This window comes from Oryza sativa, chromosome 1 (assembly GCF_034140825.1).
Source record: "Oryza sativa Japonica Group chromosome 1, ASM3414082v1".
NCBI classification, from domain to species: domain Eukaryota; kingdom Viridiplantae; phylum Streptophyta; class Magnoliopsida; order Poales; family Poaceae; genus Oryza; species Oryza sativa.
This window is the reverse complement of record NC_089035.1, coordinates 14855372-14876553: the sequence shown is the minus strand read 5'-3', so window position 1 is coordinate 14876553 and position 21182 is coordinate 14855372. Positions and strand designations below refer to the sequence as shown.

Genomic DNA, 21182 nt, shown 5'->3' with positions numbered 1-21182 from the left:
GAGATTAATTAAAATTTAACATAAAAAATAAAATAAATTCAGGAATTAGAAAAAAATTAAGAGTTCAACTACTAATACACTTTATAAATAACTAAAATTTGTAATAAAAATAAAGACTCTTGATAGAAGGGTTCATTTAGAACACATGACGAGATTAATTAAAATTCGAAATAACAAATAAAATAAATTCTGAAAATAGAAAAATAAAAATAAAAGTCCAAGTAGGAATACAATTTATAAAAAAAAATATCAGAGCGAAAAATATGGAATTTCAAAAAAAAAAGTGCATCTAGAACACAACCATGACAAATGAGGGGAGAAGCAATAGGGCTATAAAGGAGTAGAGTGGTGGCGGTTGATGTGACATCTAAAAACTATAAGCAAAACCTCAAATAGAATCTCAATGAGGAGGGACGATGGGCAGGCCATTAAGCAGCACAGTCATGACGGTTGGCAGGACTTATAGAAAGTAAAAATTAAACCCCAATAATAATTGTCAGGGTCATAGATACCACATACCCAATATTAATCGACTAAGCTCGGCGGGGCCCACCACACACCATGCCTTGTATGGAAACAAACCTTGTATATAGAAGGAGTTCCGGATAAGGAATGACCAGAAGAGTTCTGCATGGAAACGACAAGGATTAGTCCGATCGTATCCATATTTATCTCCCTAGTTCTACTTAGACAAGGGGACACACTTATGGGTATAAATACAAGCCCCCCTAGGAGGAGAGAGGACACACCTACCACAATCTACAAAGCCACAAGACCAACAAGACATAACATATGCACACGCCGCTAGATCTCGACATCAAAGATTAGCCTAGACGTACCCCATCCGGTACCTGCAGGGGTCAGCAAGAGGGATACGCCATCTATGATCTCGACGAATTCGTACTTGAGGAGGAAGACTACCCTGTCATCGACTACGAGTCGGTTATCTAGCCGCTAAGTCGATGACAACTAGATAGGTTATCCCAAATATTGTATTTGTGTGATCCAGATGAATAAAGAGCAACACCGGTTTTGGCCAACAGGATGTAGGGCTATTACCTATCAAATAAGGGGTCCGAACCTGTATAAAAATTCTTGTCTCCATTTCTTTTACCTCAATCTCGCATATACCCTGATACCGACGGTCCCCATACCATCCAAATACCATAGTCGCGATATCAAACGTCGACAATAATCATGTTCAATTTTTAAAATTTCAATAAGCCGAGCCGTAGAGGAGTATAGTGGCGTAGCCACTAATAGTTGACGGAACTTCTAGAAAATAAAAAATGAACCTAAATAATAATTATATTTGATTTTTAAAACCCTAATTACAATAAAAAGAGGAGGCAGCAAGCGGGCTGCAGAGGAGTATAGTGGCAGCGGTTAACGGAACTTTTAAAAATTATAAAAATGAAAATTAAAGAGACAATGATCTCGTTAAACTTTTAAAGATTATAAAAATGAAAATCAAAGAGACAATGAACTCTTATAGTACGGTTCAAGTTTTAAAAGTTTTAAGGAGGATGAATAGAACCAAATAATGGGGTGACAAAGTAACAAGGGTACACTTGAATCAACCAGGTTTGGGGCAGCCGAGTAGCCGGGTAGGGGCAGGGCGGAAATCAACCAGGCACGGCGCCGCGGGAGGACACGGTCGCCGGTCGGGGCCTCGGCGCCTGCCTCGCGGTGGTCTACGCCTCCATCCTCCGCGGATTGACCCGGGCAGACAACGACGACGGCTCGGCGTCCGATGGCCGACGGGGAGAGGCGGAGGCTGCGAGGCGAGGAACGGACGAACGGCGGCGGCACGGTCACGTTTCCTTCCTGCATTCAGAGGATGCATGCATCCTCTTGGCACCTAATCCTCTTGGCTCTGATGCCTCTGAACCGATTTCAGTCCCGATCCCATCCAGCCGGTGCAAATCGATTCCGACCATTCCAGGTATCCGTCCTTCAAATTTCGTCAACATCGATTGAACGAATCCGTGAGAGCGGCCCTTTTTTGTGTATCGGGTTTGGTTTACAGTTTTTTCTTCCGAGCAGGAGGGGACAGACGAATTGATTTGCTTTTGCACAACCAGAGGATATGCCACATCTGAAGACATCGCTTGCTAATTGGTGGAAAGGATAGAGAATGCCTTTCAAGGACTGAGAACACCCCAAACTCCCCAAGTAAGTTCCTTGTCATTTTTGTGATTAAATTCATGTCGCATTTGTGAAATAAAGGGAAACATAAACTTCAGCAGACACCAAGTTCTGCAATGTTTTGAGAGCTTTATAAGACTTCCGTTGAATATTTAAACAACATTACCTGAGGAGATATGGTTTGGCCACTATAATAGAATACGTTTAATAATGGTAAATGATAAAAATGTTGTGGGCATATACAACGACAAATTATTATACCAACAGAAAGTATTGTGCAGTTGCAATATAGAACCACCAGTGAATTGGAAAGAATAATGTTAAGAATCAATAAGGAAAACAGGAAAGCTCTTGTAACAGATTGTTATCACCGGATAAAATACGAAGTGCTTGGGTTTATGGGCATTTGTTCGTCCTTCCTTGTGTACTCAGTGCTTTGCTCAATTTCAAAGTTACTGGTTGATGGTCCACTGAGATAGCCCTCTGTCTCACTATCACGCTGTATCCAAGGATGTTTCGAAAGTTTTCTTAGTCTGCTAATCTCCTCAGCTACGTCTTTCATTGATGGCCTATTCTCACTGCACATGTCCAAGCATTGCTTCGCTAGCTCAGCAAGTCCACTGAGCAGTTCCATGCTCTCATGACCTTTAATTTGGCTATCTAGCATGGCCTCAAGATTATTCTCCTTCATTGCCAATAGGAAGCTTGATGACAAGCTTTTCTGTAGCTCAGAACCTTCAAGTTTCAATGGCATCTGCCCAGTAAGGATCTCCAAGATGACCACACCAAAGCTATACACATCACTCTTCTCTGTCAACTGGCATGTTTGTAGATATTCAGGATCCAGATATCCACATGTTCCTTGAACCATTGTCACGAACTGCGCTTCATCATTTGGTGCTAATATGGAGGCGCCAAAATCTGATACCTTTGCCATGTAATTCTCATCAAGAAGGATATTGGATGTTTTCACGTCACCATGCAAAATTGGTGGATTTGCGTAGGAATGTAAAAATGCAAGCCCTTCAGCTGCCTCATTAACAATTCTTAGGAGAGAACTGAAAGGGATATGAAGAGTACGGTTCTTGCCATGAATAAGATCAAATAATGTTCCATTTGGAATGAACTCATACACTAGCATCGGGACATCCACCTCAAGACAGCAACCCAGTAGCTTAACAATGTTCTTGTGGTTAATCTGTGAAAGTATTAACATTTCTTTACCGAATTCCTTCTTATGTCTATCATCAATTAGTGCACATTTTTTAATTGCCACTGTAATGTTATCCTTAGTTATTCCCTTGTACACTGTGCCATGTCCTCCATGTCCAAGAATCTGGCTTTTCTCAAACTTGTTTGTTGCTTGCTCTAGTTCTGCTTGAGTGAACACCTTAAATGCAAGTCCCTGGTCTGATTTCATCTTCTCAAATAATAGCAGCCCTCCATGTTCCTGGATGTATTTTTTCTTGACATCTGTAAGCTTTCTTCTCTCAAAAATTATACGCACGAAGAAAATGATAATCACTAGAACAATGGAGCCAATGCTGACACCTGCTTCAAAGAGTATAAAAAGGCTTGTTACATTATCATCATGTATTTGCATGTAATACAATAAAAGCATGTCAAACTGACTCACTGTGGTGGACTGAAAGGTGATGTTAGTATACTACAACATAATGATTCTACCTATAATCACTTATGTCTTCTTTGGATTTAATTTAATTTCTTTTGTCGATTATATTGGTTTGATAGTTTCTCATATTTTTCTAAATTATTCCTAAAAAGGAGAGGACACGAATATAAACAAAAGCTAAGACGATCATAAAAATTGAGGGATATTTTATGACTAAGGATCAAGTAGAGGAAGACGTCATTCTTTCGATGTAGATGATCCTTACACCAGTCACATGCCCATGCTGCTATATGCTTTCCAGCTCTATTCATTCACCGATTTATTTGTCAATTCTATGATACTGTGCAAATGGAAAATATGTACATGTTAAATAAGGGGCCCTTTACATAATGCTGAAATTCTGACAGCTAAACTTATGCATTATAGCTTCCTGTAATAGAATAGAGTTGGGTGTAGGGTTGCAGCTTATCTAGTTTTAAGAAGGGTAAATCAGGCTCCTAACTTTTAGGTCTTTACCTATGATCAGGCTGATGTCTGGGTTGCAAGTGTTTGTTTCCTTTGCCAACTTTCTTCCCACAGGGCAAGAACAATGGTACCATCCTTCTGTATTGCGACAAGTTGCACCTTTTGGGCATGGGCTTTGATTTTGCTCACATTCATTGACATCTACATTACAAAAAATGAACAGATCATTTGGGCCCATGCAAATAAGACTGCAAATTAGTCTATCAAACGAATATGGATATTACAACTATGAGATGACCTGAGCTGCAATGTTGTTGAAAGATATGAAACAACCCTTCAAAAACTAGTAGAAAAATATATATGTGCCTACCAACATTTTGAGTTAAAAATAGAAAAAGAAATAAAGTGCTGAATATATGAGCGTTATAGAGCAAAAAAAAAACAAACAAGGATAGACTGTAAATTGTTGTTTCTTTTTTTTTTTCATATTTTTTGTCACTCATGATTTTGATGAACTAAAGAGACATTCTAGGAAATAGGAAAACAGACCTATGCATCCATCAGTGATGTATGGATTTCCATGATACCCAAGAGTGCAGTTACATAGATACCCAGGTCCATTGATCGAATCTACACACTCGCTATGTTTGCTACGGCATGCGTAAGAAGTCATGTTTGCCTCCTTGCATCCAACCTTCCCAATTGCCCAGTCTAGTACCACCGGCTGCTGTCCATTGTATGTCTCATTGAACTTCATAGTAGTTACGTACTCAGTTTTGAACCTAAACGTGTCTGTTTCCACCAGTGCTGCGTAGCTACATGGGTTAGACTGCAAATTCGACGAATCATTGTACACAGTGAAGAACGTGACGTTATAACTATTTAATCCCTTGGCTATGTTATTTTGGCAGCAGCCAACACCATCGCATGAGTCATTTGTAGGGGCTTTTGCGCAGACTGATGCACATGCTGTCGTATACTCTCCATTGTAGATGTATGAAAGAGTGTTGCAACCAATGACTACAAACTTATTGTGCAGATTAGAGAACCGGTATGGCCATGTTGAAAAGTCAAGTGACCATCGGCTAGATTCCATTGACTTTGTTACATCATTGTAGCAATATGTCGACAGGGCATTTAGTGCCCTAGTTTGACCATGGAGCAACGAAATATTTAGGACCTCAACATTAATAAGGAATGGTTTCATAGATCCATCAGCAGTCTTGTTGCAATAGATTACGAAGCCCGGTTCGATAGCACACTCTGTGCCAATGCCAAATGGGTATGGGATTTCCATATCACCGCAATGGGACTGGCATCCAGGAGCCGGCTGAGCTGATATAGATGATAGTTGTGCCATGATTGCAATACTGAGCAGTATCGCTGATGCCATATCAACTCTCTGAAAATGATGTTTGTAGAGAAATTTATTTATAAGTGGCGCTTAAAGGCAAGAAAATGAAACAGAGCAAACAAACTTAATGGCTTGTTAGTTCCAAAACTTCCAAAGCAGCATGTTGCCTATTAACCTTACAACTCACCAGTTCTTTTTACTTGGCATTAATGCCATTGATGCAATCTTCAATGCTCATGTTTGATCATTGATTTTTTTTCTCATTAAAATCATTAAGAATATAGCTACGCAAAAGTATTTTCATGATGAATCATAACATTTTTGCACATACTAGTGAGATAACTTTTAATATTTGACTGCAAGAATGTTATAAGGGAAAGCCATCTCTACCGAGAGCATTAGGTTCAGAATCTAGAGTAACGTGGCTTCAATGGTGATGAAGAGCTGCAACAACATGACCAGAAATTTTTCATGGTGTTTTCTCTAAAGCTAAACGAGTAAACTTTCAGTGGTATCAAACTATCTTTTACCAACTGTGGCATTTATTCCGAAAACCATGTGTTATGTACAACCATAGTTAGTTCATTTTGCATATAAGGCCAAACAACAATAGATATTCATATCTTGGTTGTCTGTCAGAAAAAGAAAATACAATAGTGAACAAATGTTTGCTTACTTTCATATTGTCTGTACTGAATCGTAGTTGTATGTCTTTTTTTTGGCAATTAATTACGGTCAAGGGCCGCAAAATGGCTCTTACTGCAAATATCAATTCAAATTTAAATAATAACTGTTGTACAGGATTAATTATGGTGCACTAAGTTATTATTAAACAAAATTAACTGACAGTGAAACATTTATCCAATTTAATTGCTCTATTTTTTTTCTGATCCTTATCAAGTACTAGCATTGACAGTGAGTTGAATTAAGCAATCCTCTGTCTCTGCCTCAACTGCTATGGGATTAGGACAGTACTTGCCAAGTTTTGGCCATATACCATCAGTTTTCTTGGGTGCTACCTTTTGTTTTGTGGCAGGCTTAGCGCTACTTGGCAGTGTTCTAAAAATCACCATTAGAGGCGGCACCTCGGTGCCAAGCACCAGCTCAGCGCTGCGAATAGCACATTGGTCCACGTCAGCGCGATGGTCAACATCGGTCCACGTTGGCGCCTAGGTGCAGCAGCGATTAGTCAACTAGGCGGCTGACTGGTGGTGGTGGTGGTCTGGTTCTGGCGGCTGCTTGGATAGTTGGATGCATGTTGCTGCTGTGGTGTAAGTTGCCGATTTCAGCCTTTGGCATGTTGGCAACTATCAAACAAATGGTAGAATCAAATATTCAAATCCTAAACACATGTATTTTCTACAAGTTGGATGTTGGCATGCTGCAATTTGTTATGTTGTATACTTAACTCACTATCTAGGACCTGGTCAATTCTCCCTCCCAAGTTGGCTCTAGGCGCTACGCATCACCCTGGTGCCAGACTAGCGCCTAGCACCTTCTTGAACACTGCTACTTGGTCATGGTTTCATGGTCAGAGATGATCAGGTAATACGTTTCTTGTTTGTATAACTTGTATAGGAGTAATGTCACCTCCTGGGTTATCTTACAATGAACCTCATGGTTTAAGCGAACATTGTGGTTGTTCCTTGCAGGTACAGTAAAAAAAAAACTGGCAAGAATCTGTGGGATCTGGCTAAGGCGAAGACCAGGGATATTGGAAGTGTACAAATGGTCAGTGAGTTTCTTCTCTCTTTTTTTTTTTTTTTGTGGTGATCTCGTCAAGTAGATATTGAGTTGCAAATACCTAGTACTAGTATCTGGGCTGTCTGAACACAACAATGTTGAACGATGATCACATGATATATTTCAGCTGATGTATAAATCAAGAGAATTATTCATGTATTCCGAACAAGGTCATATCAATACTATATTACAGTACGATCCGACGGCTCTAGCCAGCGTCTCTGACATTTCCCTAACCAATCCTTTAATGACAAAATGTCTTCGTCAGATAATGCAAAATGATTTCAAAGGATTGGATCGATCTAATAAGACGCAAAAAGAGGTTGTAAGCATCTCAGCGGGATGCGTAATGTATCGAATTACCTACGCAGACTGTAAGGGAGGAGGAAAGAACGACGGATTCAAATCCAAAATGGATAAATTTCGAACAAAATTACCTTGGGTGACGGGCAGGGCAGAGATTCGATTTCGATGTTCCAATTCCTGTCACCTTCTTATCCTCTTCCTCTCTTCCAGTTGTGTTCTGCAAAGACAGAGCAAGAGGAGATGGTTGGCTGGGAGCAATGGCTGGCGGTAGCTAGAGAGGGCCAGCGAGTGTAGGGGTCTCCTACAAGTAATTCTCGGCCGCAGCTAGCGTATATACCCGTAGTCTACGTACTGCTTCGGTCAAGTCTCCTTCCGCACGATAGGAAGAAGAATCTTTGGACCTTTTCAACCTCGCGAGCTAATGTTTTCATTTACGACTCAGTGATCACTCAGTAGAGTTGTTCAAGTCCTGAGATTTGAGTCAAATCAACCCATGGAACGTCGCAGAACAAGGCCCCACAGGACACTAGCTAGAATCCTGATTTTAACTTGGGAAGTAACTTGAAGCCTCGCAACAAATCATCGCCAAAATTATTAGTCATTTGCAGCCAGTAACAATTTTCCTTGACGGGCGAGCAGTAGTAGTAACCTTTACACGCATGAACTCGCTGGTGTAAACTATATAAATCCAGCACATACTCACTGGTCAGCTGGTGTAACTATATAAATCCGGTCATGCATGCCACAAAACTCTACGCCGTCCACAAAACTGAGCATTGCTTTTGATGCCAACTTAATTCGTGCATGCTGACCTCCTTAGAAACAAATGGGTGATTTCAAATAACTTACGGGACACATGCATCGTCTCATGTGGCCACGGCCAACAGGCAGTAATGTATCAGAGCTGGCAGTATGGTACTAACCGCTAGCATATTATACTCAAGAACTGCCTAGAGCTAGGGGGTAAAAAAAAGGTCAGTCAAACAAATTTGTACTCGAATATGATTGGTAAGGATCAAATCTAAATTGAGGCAATTCCTTCTTTAAACCACGGCAAAACGTGGTCGGTAGGAGCAAATCAGTAATACATGTACATTCCACTGTTCTGCACATACTGCATAGAAGCGCTATGCACAAGGGCATATACAATGTTATGGGGAAAGAAGCTGTAATCAAGTTTTTTTTCTCTTTTGCTCATGATGGCACCTTGTGTATAAACTCAACCATGCATACGTTCCTATTTGACAATGCAGCAAGGATATGATATTCGCCTTTAAATTTGCCACCACATTACCAATCTATAGGGTCATTACCCTTCTGTACAGAAAACAACTTTAGCTGGTCAGTTCTATGATGATAGTGCAGCTAATCCAATGTGGTCATCTTCCTCAGCACTAAGTCCATGGCGTGCAGCAGAGCTCCGGTTTCGAGCTGGACATCAGAGAAAGCAACGTTTGTTAACAGAGTAGAATAATCCATATTCAAAACTAGCTCTGAGTATATGATAACTAAACAAGTGCTCAATCTGCATGGTATAACAAAAAGCTGGCAATGGAATTATCAAAAGTTAGCAAGGAGGGCTCAAAAGTATTCAGTCAGTTAATAGAAGAATCTAGTTGGTAGAAGAATGAAAACAGTACAAGCAGGATGATCTCCACTTTACTCGGTTTAAAAATCCTTGAGTAGTGGCAGACTATGAAACAAAGGCAACGACAAGAAAAATGATTCAATTTTTCAGCTAATGTACTTATTTCCGTTTATTAAAACAACGTTGTGTTCATCCATTACGCAATAATAGAATAAACATATTACCATAAAAGAAATGCAAGTCAGTTCTCACTTGTAACGTTGGTAATAACATTAGTAGCCTTTTGACCAACAAGAGCTCTCAATTTGTTCCCTGAAGCAAGCAAAAGTAAGCTTCGCATAAGTAGCTTTTGATCTTTTGGACTTGCAGTTTTGCTCAAAGACTCATCAAAGGCTAGCAAATCTTCCTGCTTCATGTGTGGGAGGGACAGAAGAACCTACAAGCAAAGCACTTCCTGTTAGTCCCAATGCTCAAAATTTCTATGAAAGCCACTGCTATAAGTGGTGTAATTATTTTATTGTATAAGCAAGCAGCTGTAGATTTCAAATTGTGATAATACATGTTTCTGTAAAAACATATGCATAGCTTCAAATTCAAAAAGGCGACAGCACAACTGTTGCAGAGAAAGCCAATTATGTGAAATCAAGATATTTAAATCGCATTTTCATTCAGCAGTTACTTTTGCCCAATTATATATCTCAAAAATACCTGTCTAGGTGCGGGATCTCTATCTGAGAGATAGATATATATTTCTCGACAAAGTCCAACAAGTTCTGAACTCGTAATGGAATTCAACTCAACAGATAAGCCATGTAATATGGAAGAAAATAGATCTTTCGCAACAAACTGACTCAACTCAGCCCGATTTGTTGCAACAGCAAGGTGAATCAATGCACCACAAAAAGGAATAATTTTTGTGACTGCTTCACTATCTGTCCAACTGAACACTTCAACAGTTATCCTCAATGCAGGAACAGCAGTGGAGACATTAAGCATAAGAAATCTGCAAAAGGATAGCAAATCAGTCTTTTGTTGAGGTGAGAGGTAGCACACAGCTGGCTAGAAATTTTTGTATTACCCAGTGATAGAGCTGGAAACAAACAACTCCAGATCCTTAAGAGAAGAATTAATCCGGTTGGCAGGTCCAAGTTGTTCTAAGGATGGAAGACCACTATTCAAGCCTGGTGATGCTAAAACCCAAAGAACGGAACATACTTCACGAGTCAAGTCTCTAAGCAATTTCTCTTCCATTACCTCTACCTTCAGATCTGACCCAGAAAGATTACCAAAATTATCAGGAACCTTAGCCCGGCCCTCACGAAGAAGACTGGACCAAGAGAAATCAAGAGCTTGCTGACAATGGACAAATAATGGCTGTAAAAGGTTCGATATCCACATCCGCCACAGTTCAGGAGGGCAATATTTAACCAAAGGAATAATAACAAGGTGGATAAGTTGGCGCAAATGCCGAAATTCCATAGCTTGCACGTTCTCCATAAGAGCAGCAGTGATGGAGGAACCCTCTATGCATCGGAAAAATGGATCCCCAAGACTAGCCGATAGTCCTATAACATTGTACCTGCAGTATGATATGTTCAGATGGGTCAAAGACAGATTTCAGGACAAATGGGTCTTAGTGTAAGATGCAAATTTTCCAGATAAATGTAGCTCAACCATTCTCATATTTTAAGGGATATCAGAAATGTTAATCCCATGAATTCACCTGGGCTATTTGATATTATAGCCAGTATAACTATCAATAGGAATTAGAAATTTGATCATATGAAAGACCAGATGCTTAGGTTAAATTTTTACCCACTGTCACGGATCCCGCGTAACCAGTTCCTTATGGTGTTTTCCTTAGACTCTCCCTCCCTTTGAACATCCAACAATCCATCAGCAGATGCAACCTGGCCTTTGGTGAGTTTATTTGTCTCCCCAAGAAGGCTGGTCTGCTCCGCCACAGTCATGCTTTTTGCCGCTTTGACTTCTCCTGCCAGAGACTGAGAAAAGGGCTCGGCCCAAAGCATATGTATGCATCGCAACAGCTGAAGATCAGGGAGAAGGGGAAAAATAGTGATGTCAAAACTATAGTTAGCTATCAGCTTAACCAATACATAGTAATTACATCAAAAAAAAGAATGATGTGTTGGCAAGAAAGAAGTGCCAAATTACCCTTAACAGAGGGGGCAGAATCCATGGTAGATGTGAACACATTGGATGCAGATTAGCAGTTACCACTGTTGTGGCCAGTGCTTGTGGAGCTGATGCAGATTTTTTGGACCCACCCCTCTTGAGTGCCTTCTCAAATAATGTGATGTTGTGATAAATTGACCACATAAATTGGCTGTCAGCAAACATGTGTGTCAAGCCAGATGGGTCAGACAAGTATGCATTTTGCCATTCCACTTGCGTCCACATTTTGTTGATAGGTTCTAGTAACCAAGCCAGGACTTCCTGTTGCTGTTGAATCCTACAAATAAGGTAGAAGATCCAAACATATGATGGAACCCACATTGACAATGTCACAATAACATAATGTTAAGACATAAATCTGAAAAGGTGCAGAAACCGAAATACCCTGCAGAGGATGCCATGACAAGAAACGCTTCACAGAGGTGGTTATGCTCAGCACGTAGTAAGCGACCCTCTCCTTGAAGATAAGCCATTGTATCAGCAATGTTCTGCATAATTGGTAATCATTGTCAGCGACCACAAGAGAATAGATGCTATGGTGACTTGGTGAGCAGGACTATAGAATGCAAAAATATGCAGGCCAAAATAAATTAAGGCAATCTTGATAGCACACTGCATTTCTTACTTTGTTCATGTACACATTTGCTACCCTACATTGAAGACAGGCCACACTGATTTCCTTAGTTCATCAACACACATTTCTTACCTTGTTAACATAAATTGTAGAACTGTAGCAATAAATCTTTGCAACGACGATTTTAAAAAATGTTATGTAGTTCAGTGGGATCGTAATTGGATAAACTACTGCCACATGTACATGCTATAGCTGCCAGCCAGCAATAGACATGCATTCCATTAGGGCCAAGATGGCACACTAGGGTTGCAACAAGCTAGAGAGAGTATAGGATCTATCAGCTAATGTCTAGCTGCAGATTAAGCTATCAAGTACAGTAAACACATTGATTTGATAGGATCAATGTTCTAAAGGGCGCACCACCTAACGTCGTCTAGGCCTCCTAATCACTGATTAGATTATAGCTGCTGGTCTGCATATGATTTGTGGGTAAAGCCTTGATAAACATTGGACTTTGGATAGGATCTTATTTATACAAAGTGTTACCATGATTAATTGGAAACATTAGATTAGGTTCTCAGGGACTAGCTGGCATCATCTGTCACAAATCCCTCGAGCCTCGAGTTGCTATCTTTAGGCTAGTTTACCTTGACCCAGCCATAGTAAGAAAAATCAGACAGCCTCAAACAGAAATCTCAAACAGCTCAATTTGCTTCAAAGACATGCTACCAGTAAAAAACAATTGAACTGGCCAATTCCACATGAAAACCAGTTAACCAGGAAATTCTCAGCAAGCAGCTCAAGCACAGGAGTGGAACACATGGGCCACTAAAGGACCGCATAGTCAAACCATTAATTAAATGGGCATGAATAAAGGGTCATGCAGGGGGATTCAATCTCTAATCAGCAGAGCACAATCCTGCCTCGGGTACCACCTAGCTAGCTCGGCTTGTTATATTTACATACGAATACTAACTCAGAACTCAGAAATACTAGCACATATCATACTATCAACACAGGACAGCTCTACACCATATAATCCATAAATCTCCCTCCCTCTCTTTATCTCCCTTTTGAGTTTTTTTCTTGAATACGCATGAGCGCTGTGTATCATTTCATTAAGAGAGAAGAAAACACAAGGGAAGCTGAAACACCCCCACTCACCCCAAACATACAAGTCTTGAACTTAAAACAAAATTAACTCAACACGAACTTACGCAACCAGAGTGAGAGACCTACTAAGAAACTCACTGAACTCACAAGCTCCAGCCACGCACCAAAAACCACACACAACACTAGGATTAGCCCCATTAAACACAATCATTTCTATGCTTCCATATTTAAAGCTAGTTACTCTCATACACAAATATATTTAAAGCTTGTATGAAACACGGTTATAACTAGCGATCCACTAGTCAGACCAGTGACAGTCCAGCCTGTTCAACAACTGGTCTGACTAACAGGCACCAAACAGAGGCCTCCTCATGTGTTCCCATCTAGAGTATGTGGATCTTCTTTTCTGCTCCATAGCCATCAAACAGCTCGTGGAGTAGCTCTTCATCCACCGGATACACCAGATGGCTCACCATGATACAAAGAACTCACTCAGTATCGGAAGCCATGGTGAGTGGCTCTGATACCAAGTTGTCACGACCTGAGGCCACGATGGGATAATCACTGCCAGGATGATAGCCAGGCAGCGTAGGCTGCTAAGGAAGGTATGTAGACTTAGGTTGGTGAGAAGAACATTTGGGGAGAGATTAGACTAATTCTGATTCATTGCTTAATGATAATAGACACAATCCCATCCTTGTATAGATGGAATAACTTGGCCCCTAAGTAAGGACTCGATCTAATCTTATGTTTAACTCACCTGGTACTGAGCTGCTAATGGCTCAGTCTCTCGGCCCAATGCCCATGACACTGCCTCAAAGCACCATACTTCAAATTGTCACTATTGGTCTCTGCAGCATTTATCCCTGTTGCTCTATGTTGCATAACTAATGTATTTTGATGTTAATGACCTGCTTGCACTTAAATGTCTTTACAATGGTCATAAAGAAATTCACACTGTTACACTATGCCAAAAGTGGAAATAGATAGTCACATCAACAAGATCACACTAAAATTTTAACAAAACTAAATTAATCGAATCTTAGTATGGCACTGATGGATTGTTCTTCTACTTATCGATATTAAGTTATTAATCACTAGAAAAGAGTATCTTCTTTGATCCATAATAAATTCTTACTAGAATAATTAGTACAAAAAAAGTGGAAAATCATCCACGTACTACAGCTATTTGTATCCTAGGTGTCCGGGATTATGATGTATGATGCAAGACTTCACTTTGCAACACAGCATTGTACTCACAAACTGATTCTTTATCAAGTCACAATAACCGTGTATTGATAAAACTTGAGAGCATGTACAACCCAAGACCGTAAATAAGAGCAATGTACTTCCCAGGTAAATTTCCCTCATTTTGCAATTCAAATATCATGAAGACCCATTTTCTACTTGTAACTACTACTCCCTCCGTTTCATATTGTAAGACTTTCTAGCATTACCCATATTCATATAGATGCTAATGAATCTAGACACATATGTATGCCTAGATTTATTCGCATCTATATGAATGTAGCCAATGCTAGAAAGTCTTACATTGTGAAACGGAGGAAGTACATCATATTAGAAGTCCAAAAACACAACTGCGCTGGAAGAATGGCAAGTTGTCTACCATACAACTAAATGTAGCTCAAAGCAACTGCATGTGAGATCAAATGGGAAACCAATTAGGGACAAATCCTAACCTTCATGTGAGGCAGAAGTGCTTTATCAGCAGCTCTTGATATACGAATGAATGATGAGCAGATCTGCAGTCTAGCTTGACGGAAATTATTTGAAGGGTCCTATTGATACAGAAAATGACACAAAAATGTAAATACATAACATGTTATTAATTACCAGGTAACTCAAAACATAGCAATTGACAAGCAACAGGAGAGAAATAAAACGCATGAAAAGTCCACATCTATATTCATTTCTGTGAAGTCTTCTATAGTATTGAATTGGAGTGAAGGATTCAAAGTCCCTGATTTGCCACATCGTAACATCAGGGTATTTAATGTGTATTGCTTAGGTATTTTGCTGCAGCCTAGAAAATGTACCTGAATTGTGATGGGGAGAGATGTTAATATTTCAAAAAGCTTATTCACAATACAGGCAACTGCATCTGGGTAATGTCTCAAGAAAGGACCCAAAGAATCCAAATAGTGACCATGAATAACAGCAAGATTTGGTTGTGACCACTTTAAAGAAAGAAGCTGCTGAAGTAAGCCTGGTCACAAAAAAAAAATGAAAGTAAGAACATTGTATATCCAAGTATCCAACAGCAGACCTAAATTAAAGTTTAAAGACAGCTGAAACCTTCAAAGATCCTGTGAATTTGGAATTTTGTGTCCTGGTCAATCTTTGAATAATCAGATGAGCCATCGAATATAGCACTAACAACTGCTTCCAGCCCCAGCTGCGCACCTTCCATTGCATCAAGATCCTGGCATGGATATTTAACTCAAGTTACACAACAACAACAAAAAAATAGAAGGTAAAACTTTCTTTCAGCAAAATTGCAAGACTCCATTAAATTGATGTCGCAAATATATGTAGGTAATGTATCCAACCTGGGATGATTTCGTTGCTTCATTAGCATCTCCAAATACAATGTTTATTCTCTGTACAATGCTTGTTGCTGTAATACCAGGCCTTTGAGATGCAATGACTTTTATGAGATCCAGCTGCAGGAAGAATTCAGGGAACTTGTTAATTAAGTAGTAAATGATTTGTGGAAGTACAAAATTAATTGCATGGCAAATATCCTGCATTGCCACAAATCACATGTCCATATTGAAAATCTGCGAAAAAGAATGCATGTTGTCACAAAAGACAAATGGATACTTGTAGCATGAAATGGCATATGACAATATGTACCCATGCTAACAATCATGAACTTATGTGGCTGCCTCGTGGCTGAACGTAAAAGAATAACAATCATGCTTTTATTCAGCTAGAATACCTAATAGGCATACCCATGAACTTATGTGGCTGCCTCGGTGAGCAGCACTGCTCCAGTGCCTCAACAAATAACTTGCACTTAAAGTAAAATCAGATTCGACTGAGGAAAATTTGCACTTTGAACTAAAACAAATTGCAGCATAGAACTTGATGAATGCCAGAGAATTTGCTGCTCTGCGTCAAACAAAGAACATGCTGATTGCAATTGGTAACAAACTGACCAAGCAGATTGGCAGTTTGCTTGCTCTAGTTGATAAATAGTTTAAGAACCTAAACAAGCTCTATGATAACAGGCAAACTCTCCAAGTAGCAGGCAGGCAGGCACTCACGATGTCCCGTGTCCCTTGGCTCCTAAACAGCTGAAATTATGTGGATGTTGATCAACAACATGTGTGTCTGAACTCTGTCAATATCCTTGTCTAACATACACATCAACCAAGGGACCAACCAAATGTAGAACACAACCCAAGGACTAAAGCTGTAGATGTCAGATGGTGTTTGCGAGGCTATTCCAGAAAAGTTGAGTGCAATTGGACTGATATTTGTGTTGTGATACATCAGGTTTGCATGCCAAAATAAGTGTCAGTAGTTTTTCTTAATTTTTTCCAAGGATATAACGACTGAATGAGGCAACTTCATGAAATTGTTGAATGTTAAGCAAGAGGCAACAGCAACTACAGTTTTTACATGTCAGGAGAAAACAAGACCTACCAGCTTGGCACGGTAGTTGCAGAAGTCACTCTTCCCCTCTAGCTCTTCACTCCATAGTTCTAACAGCCCTGAAGATGCACTCGTACTTTTTTTAAGCATTCTTTTGAACGTAACATCCAAAATTGTACTGTACATTTCATCAGTGATTAATACTGACACCCCTTTCTTCTCCCTTTCAGTTGAACCACCACCAGTAGATGCAGAATTACCGGCAGCAGGGGTGTCACTAGAAACACGTGCAACAGACTTAGCTTTTGATGGTTCTCTCAAGACCACCTACACATAGCTCATGTTAACATTCTAAGTAAAAATGGTATTGCATTGATGTTAACTATGCAAGAAGAGACCAGAGGTATACCAGCCAAAATAATAAAGATTGGAAATGAAGCGTGATCTTGTAGTGTTGATAATATTCCAGCATCTATGAGGAAACAAAATAAATTAACATTAGAATGATGCAACATGTAGACACGACAAACTATGGTGTTATGAAATTTTAGGCATGCACACGTGAATCAGTTAATTCTTCCATTTCATATTATAAGATGTTTTGGGTTTTCAATAGATCAGTGCATGGATCCATGTATGTGCTTCATATATGTGTCCAAATTCATATGTACTTTAGTGAATCTAGACGAGTGATGGAGAGGCCAAAATGTCTTATAATGTGGAATGGAGGTAGTAGTAACTAAACTTTATGTTACTAAATAGTTAGAGGAGAAGGTGCTGCACAGCAGCATTAAGCATTAATCTCGTGTAAGAAATATATGGAGAAGTGTATTTTGAACTGCGCACCTGTTGTAGGAAGTGCAAAGTCCTTGCTACATCAGCTAGTATGCACTGCATATTAGAAGAACCGAGAGCAACCATTGTCTCACAAATACACATTGCAAACTCGTATTCATTAACATCAATAACGTTGGGCTGCATCTTGGATCTCACTAAAAAATCTTGTGCAATGTTCATCAACAACTGGAAAATGTTGCTCATTGCTGCATCATACTCCACAATCGCGACATCCAAAGGCCGTTTCCTGAGCTAGGTTGCATTGGACAAGCCAATAACATATCAGAAAAGGTGCCGACAGAATGAAATATAGGTTAAGAAAAATGCATCAGCCTCTCAGTACCTCTGGCATATAATTTTAAAGAATTCACAAGCATGGAGACGAAAATCACTGTAAGAAAACAAGGATCCACATCTGCAAAATGGAATTGCTGGTAAAATAAAGGGGAAAGAAAGCCATCCAAACATGGAAGAAAAATTCAAGCATACAGACCCATGAATTAAACCATATTTGGCGAGATCTGTCACAGGAGCCCATTCAGCATATGCATTGGCAGCATTCAGCACAGCAGTTATTGTCCCAACATGTTGTTTAGCCAACTCCATTTGCTGATTCGTGTGCGCGCTCAAAGCAGCTACAAAGTGTTTCTCAAGTAGCTACAAAATGAGACATTACAAGATGCTTACATTAGTATGTTGTAAAAATGACGAGCCTCCGTTTTTCGACAAATAAAGGAAAAACTTACAGAATATAACAGCGGCAGGATTTGTGGCAACGACTCAGTAAGACCACGTAACAATGCCCTACGTCTATCACCTGTTGCATGTAATTAACAATTTAACAGGAGAAAGACAAAGTTTCTATTTGGAGTTTGACACTTCAAGTGAATACAGTTTCAAGTGATCAGGACAGAGAAGTAAGCAAATAGAATTTACCTTCTAAATCCTCATTGTGAACAGTGATATCCTCTGGAAGCCACCTCAGAATCATGGCAACTAACTCAGCCTAACAGTTATAGGGAAGGAAAATAAAATGCAATTTAATATATCGACTGGTAGAGGTACAGAAAAAAGCTGCAAAGCTGCAAGGAGCATACCTCAATAGGACCATTGTTTGACAACGAAACAATAGATGGGAGTAAAGTATTCCACAAAGCAACTCCCTCCCTTCTAACTACCTACAAGATAAGACGGTCACTAAAAAAGAATGTACCTAAAGAAACAAATATTGTCGCAGTACAAAGGTTTCAACAAAAGTATATGAGAATAGCCATGTAAGGGACCTCTGCTACTAATGCAGCCGTTTGACTCTTCAAAGCCCACTCCTCATGAGGACCAACAACCTCAGGTATCAAATTAACAGTCAAATTAGCAAATTCATTTCGTTCTGCAACACTGAGTTCCTCCCATCTCAATCTCACCAAGTGCTGTAAAAGTTACCAACAGAACCATTAGTTATGACCATACTAAAATACAAGAAGATAATAGCTCCTAATAGAGAAAAATATTTTTCATACACCGAAATAGCAGTAAATAATGCATTATGGCCACAGTCATCACAGGATATCAAGTTTAGAGCTCTAAGAGAATTACAATACAAGCATTGCTGAGGCAATGACTGTGAGATTGATAAAACGGTTCTAAATGGAAAACTCACGTCGTATGTAAGATTTTTTTTTTAACAGTGGAAAATCAAGTTGACCATACTAGTGGTTTTTCTTTTTATAGAAAATACTTTCTGCGATGCACTAACAATTGTAGATGTGTACTGCTATGGAAATGAGGCGTCATGTTTACGAGGGTAAATAATGACTGGCCCTTTTCTTTTGAGAATGGTCATTCATCCTAAAAAGGTCTCAGCCTGGAAGGATATCCTAGTCACGTTCACCATGAAAATAGATCAACTGGTTCGAGGAAGGGGGTCAGATGGTGTAGGTCGAAGGAGGCTGAAATTGGTTAAAAGTTGAGTAGTAGAAGTGAGAAAAAGCACTAACACACCAATGGTAAAAATGAGCTGCTGTAGATATTAGTAACAAAAGCAAGATGGAGCAATTTATTAGTGATAAGAAGAATCATGTTCCTACAAGGAAAAGTGCATACCAAATGTACATGATTTACTAGAAACAAGGAGTTTAGACCATATGGTCAATCATATGTTCGATTGGCCATGTGATTGATTCTAGTAAGGAAGTCAAAACAGCATGCTGATCACTAGAAAAAAAGAACTTCTGGATTTCAGATCATATTCAATTGTGTGGTGTAGCTTTTGGCAATTAACTGGTATGCCGATACTGTTTGGCATAGCAAGCTACAACAAGCGCACCTGCAACATTTTGAAACCATGCAGTCGGACCTCTGAAGACTGGTCCTTTCGGACCAATAAAAATGATGTGTTCGCCAATGCCCGGACATCTCCTGTCTTAACCTGCATTTCAAAAGTCTCATTGTCAAACAATGGCATTACATTTGGGACAAGGAGGCAACACAGGATTTTTCTTATACCAGCGAAAATGTGCAAAAACATTATCCATGAAATGAACTAACTAATCAGAGCAGTAACGGTTACACACTATAACTGAAAGAGTAGAGATTAGAATATTGAGTTGAATGCACCAGTTAGTTCACCAAAGAGCTTAAGCTGATTAGAGAAGGGCGAAGAATTCACTTAATACTTCTAACAATCGCTCTCACATAGAGGTTCCCTCAGACCTCAGATATGGAAAAGAAGTGAACTGCAACTTTTCATTTAATTTCGTCAGCCAGCATTCCAAGTGGAGACCTCTTGCATGCTTCAGTATTCTAAAATCATATTGAGTTGAATGCGTCAGCAAATGGAAAAGTGTGGGCAGTTCACTTATAGACCAATCGTGTGCAAATTGACGAAGATCAAAACTCGTGAAAGCTCGTGATTGTTGAATACATATACAATCAACAGAAAAAATGGCCGTGTTGCATCAATATTCCCATCAACCCGTAAAAACAAATAGTAGAACACAAAATTAGGAAAAAGCTAAACAACAAGCATCCTAGCGAAGCATCACCAAAGCGCTCCCCACCCTACCATTTTTTTTAAAAAAAAAAAGAGCATCCACAGCAGTTGAGACGAGAAAGGGAGGGGGTGGCGGCACACGGACCGATTCGAGGTACGCGAAGGCGGCGGAGCGGGCGTCGGGGGAGGAGCGCCAGTCCATCACGGCGGAGATCGCCGCCACGGCGGACGCTACGGCGGGGTCGGCCGCCATCTCCACCAGCGAAGGGGAAGGGGCGGCGGCGGGTGGGCGGGAGTGCTAGCGGAGGGAGTAAGTTAGGGTTCGGAGGCGGCGCATTGGCGTGCGGCGGAGGGCGCGGTGGCCGGGGGGAGACGGGATCGCGCTAGGGTTTGGGTTGGGCGGCGTCGCGCGCGGCCGGAGCGGCGTTGATGTGGGGGCTTGCTGGATTGCGTTGGTGTGGGTGGGTTTAAGGGGGAAGAAAGAGGAAAGAAGAGGGGAGAGTGGGTGAGGACTGAGGAGAAGTAGGGGGCAAGCCAAGTAAAAGGAAGCGGAGGAGAAAAGGGGTAGAAATGGTCGGTGGACTGGCCCGTGAGGCGGTTGTGTTTACTCCTGGC

General features: G+C 40.2%; 2 protein-coding genes and 1 long non-coding RNA gene across 6 annotated transcripts; 1 reads left to right on the top strand and 2 right to left on the bottom strand.

Moving 5' to 3' along the window:
- The first annotated feature begins 1550 nt into the window (after positions 1–1550).
- Positions 1551–7502, top strand: LOC9269059 (uncharacterized). The gene is made up of 4 exons (XR_003242333.2): positions 1551–1945; positions 2047–2175; positions 6637–7145; positions 7253–7502. It is a non-coding gene; the product is annotated as an uncharacterized lncRNA (long non-coding RNA).
- Positions 2261–7954, bottom strand: LOC107276036 (putative wall-associated receptor kinase-like 16). Its single transcript, XM_066311683.1, has 4 exons — positions 7781–7954; positions 4796–5648; positions 4298–4447; positions 2261–3699 (listed from the first exon to the last, which is right to left on the bottom strand). The coding sequence occupies exons 2-4, from the start codon at positions 5637–5639 to the stop codon at positions 2516–2518; spliced, it is 2178 nt and encodes a 725-aa protein (XP_066167780.1). The 5' UTR covers positions 5640–5648; positions 7781–7954; the 3' UTR covers positions 2261–2515.
- Positions 7955–8651: 697 nt separating this feature from the next.
- LOC4325820 (protein HASTY 1) lies at positions 8652–21081 on the bottom strand. 4 transcript variants are annotated; one of them, XR_010742065.1, is made up of 22 exons: positions 20713–21081; positions 19902–20003; positions 18862–19005; positions 18676–18756; positions 18515–18584; positions 18325–18395; positions 18072–18235; positions 17922–17993; positions 17588–17825; positions 17151–17213; positions 16793–17068; positions 15691–15804; positions 15437–15563; positions 15178–15347; positions 14821–14919; positions 11818–11921; positions 11413–11710; positions 11053–11285; positions 10316–10816; positions 10094–10240; positions 9462–9673; positions 8652–9080 (listed from the first exon to the last, which is right to left on the bottom strand). XR_010742065.1 is itself a non-coding variant. In XM_015756086.3 (22 exons), the coding sequence occupies exons 1-21, from the start codon at positions 20818–20820 to the stop codon at positions 9479–9481; spliced, it is 3525 nt and encodes a 1174-aa protein (XP_015611572.1). In that variant the 5' UTR covers positions 20821–21081; the 3' UTR covers positions 8652–9080; positions 9462–9478. The 4 variants fall into 4 exon arrangements, 2 of the variants coding, with proteins under 2 accessions (XP_015611572.1, XP_015611561.1); XR_010742064.1 differs by having other exon boundaries at positions 9490–9673; XM_015756086.3 differs by having other exon boundaries at positions 9946–10240.
- Positions 21082–21182: the final 101 nt, after the last annotated feature.

Excerpts from the sequence above, each read along its gene's own strand:
- LOC107276036 (XM_066311683.1), bottom strand. The coding sequence starts at position 5,639 with ATGGCATCAGCGATACTGCTCAGTATTGCAATCATGGCACAACTATCA. Across the intron at positions 4,448-4,795 it reads CATCACTGATGGATGCATAG|ATGTCAATGAATGTGAGCAA; the intron begins GTCTGTTTTCCT and ends TTTGTAATGTAG. Across the intron at positions 3,700-4,297 it reads AGACATCAGCCTGATCATAG|GTGTCAGCATTGGCTCCATT; the intron begins GTAAAGACCTAA and ends TCTTTGAAGCAG.
- LOC4325820 (XM_015756075.2), bottom strand. The coding sequence starts at position 20,820 with ATGGCGGCCGACCCCGCCGTAGCGTCCGCCGTGGCGGCGATCTCCGCC. Across the intron at positions 19,006-19,901 it reads ATGGTTTCAAAATGTTGCAG|CACTTGGTGAGATTGAGATG; the intron begins GTGCGCTTGTTG and ends TAACTTTTACAG. Across the intron at positions 15,348-15,436 it reads AATTCACAGGATCTTTGAAG|GCTTACTTCAGCAGCTTCTT; the intron begins GTTTCAGCTGTC and ends TTTTGTGACCAG.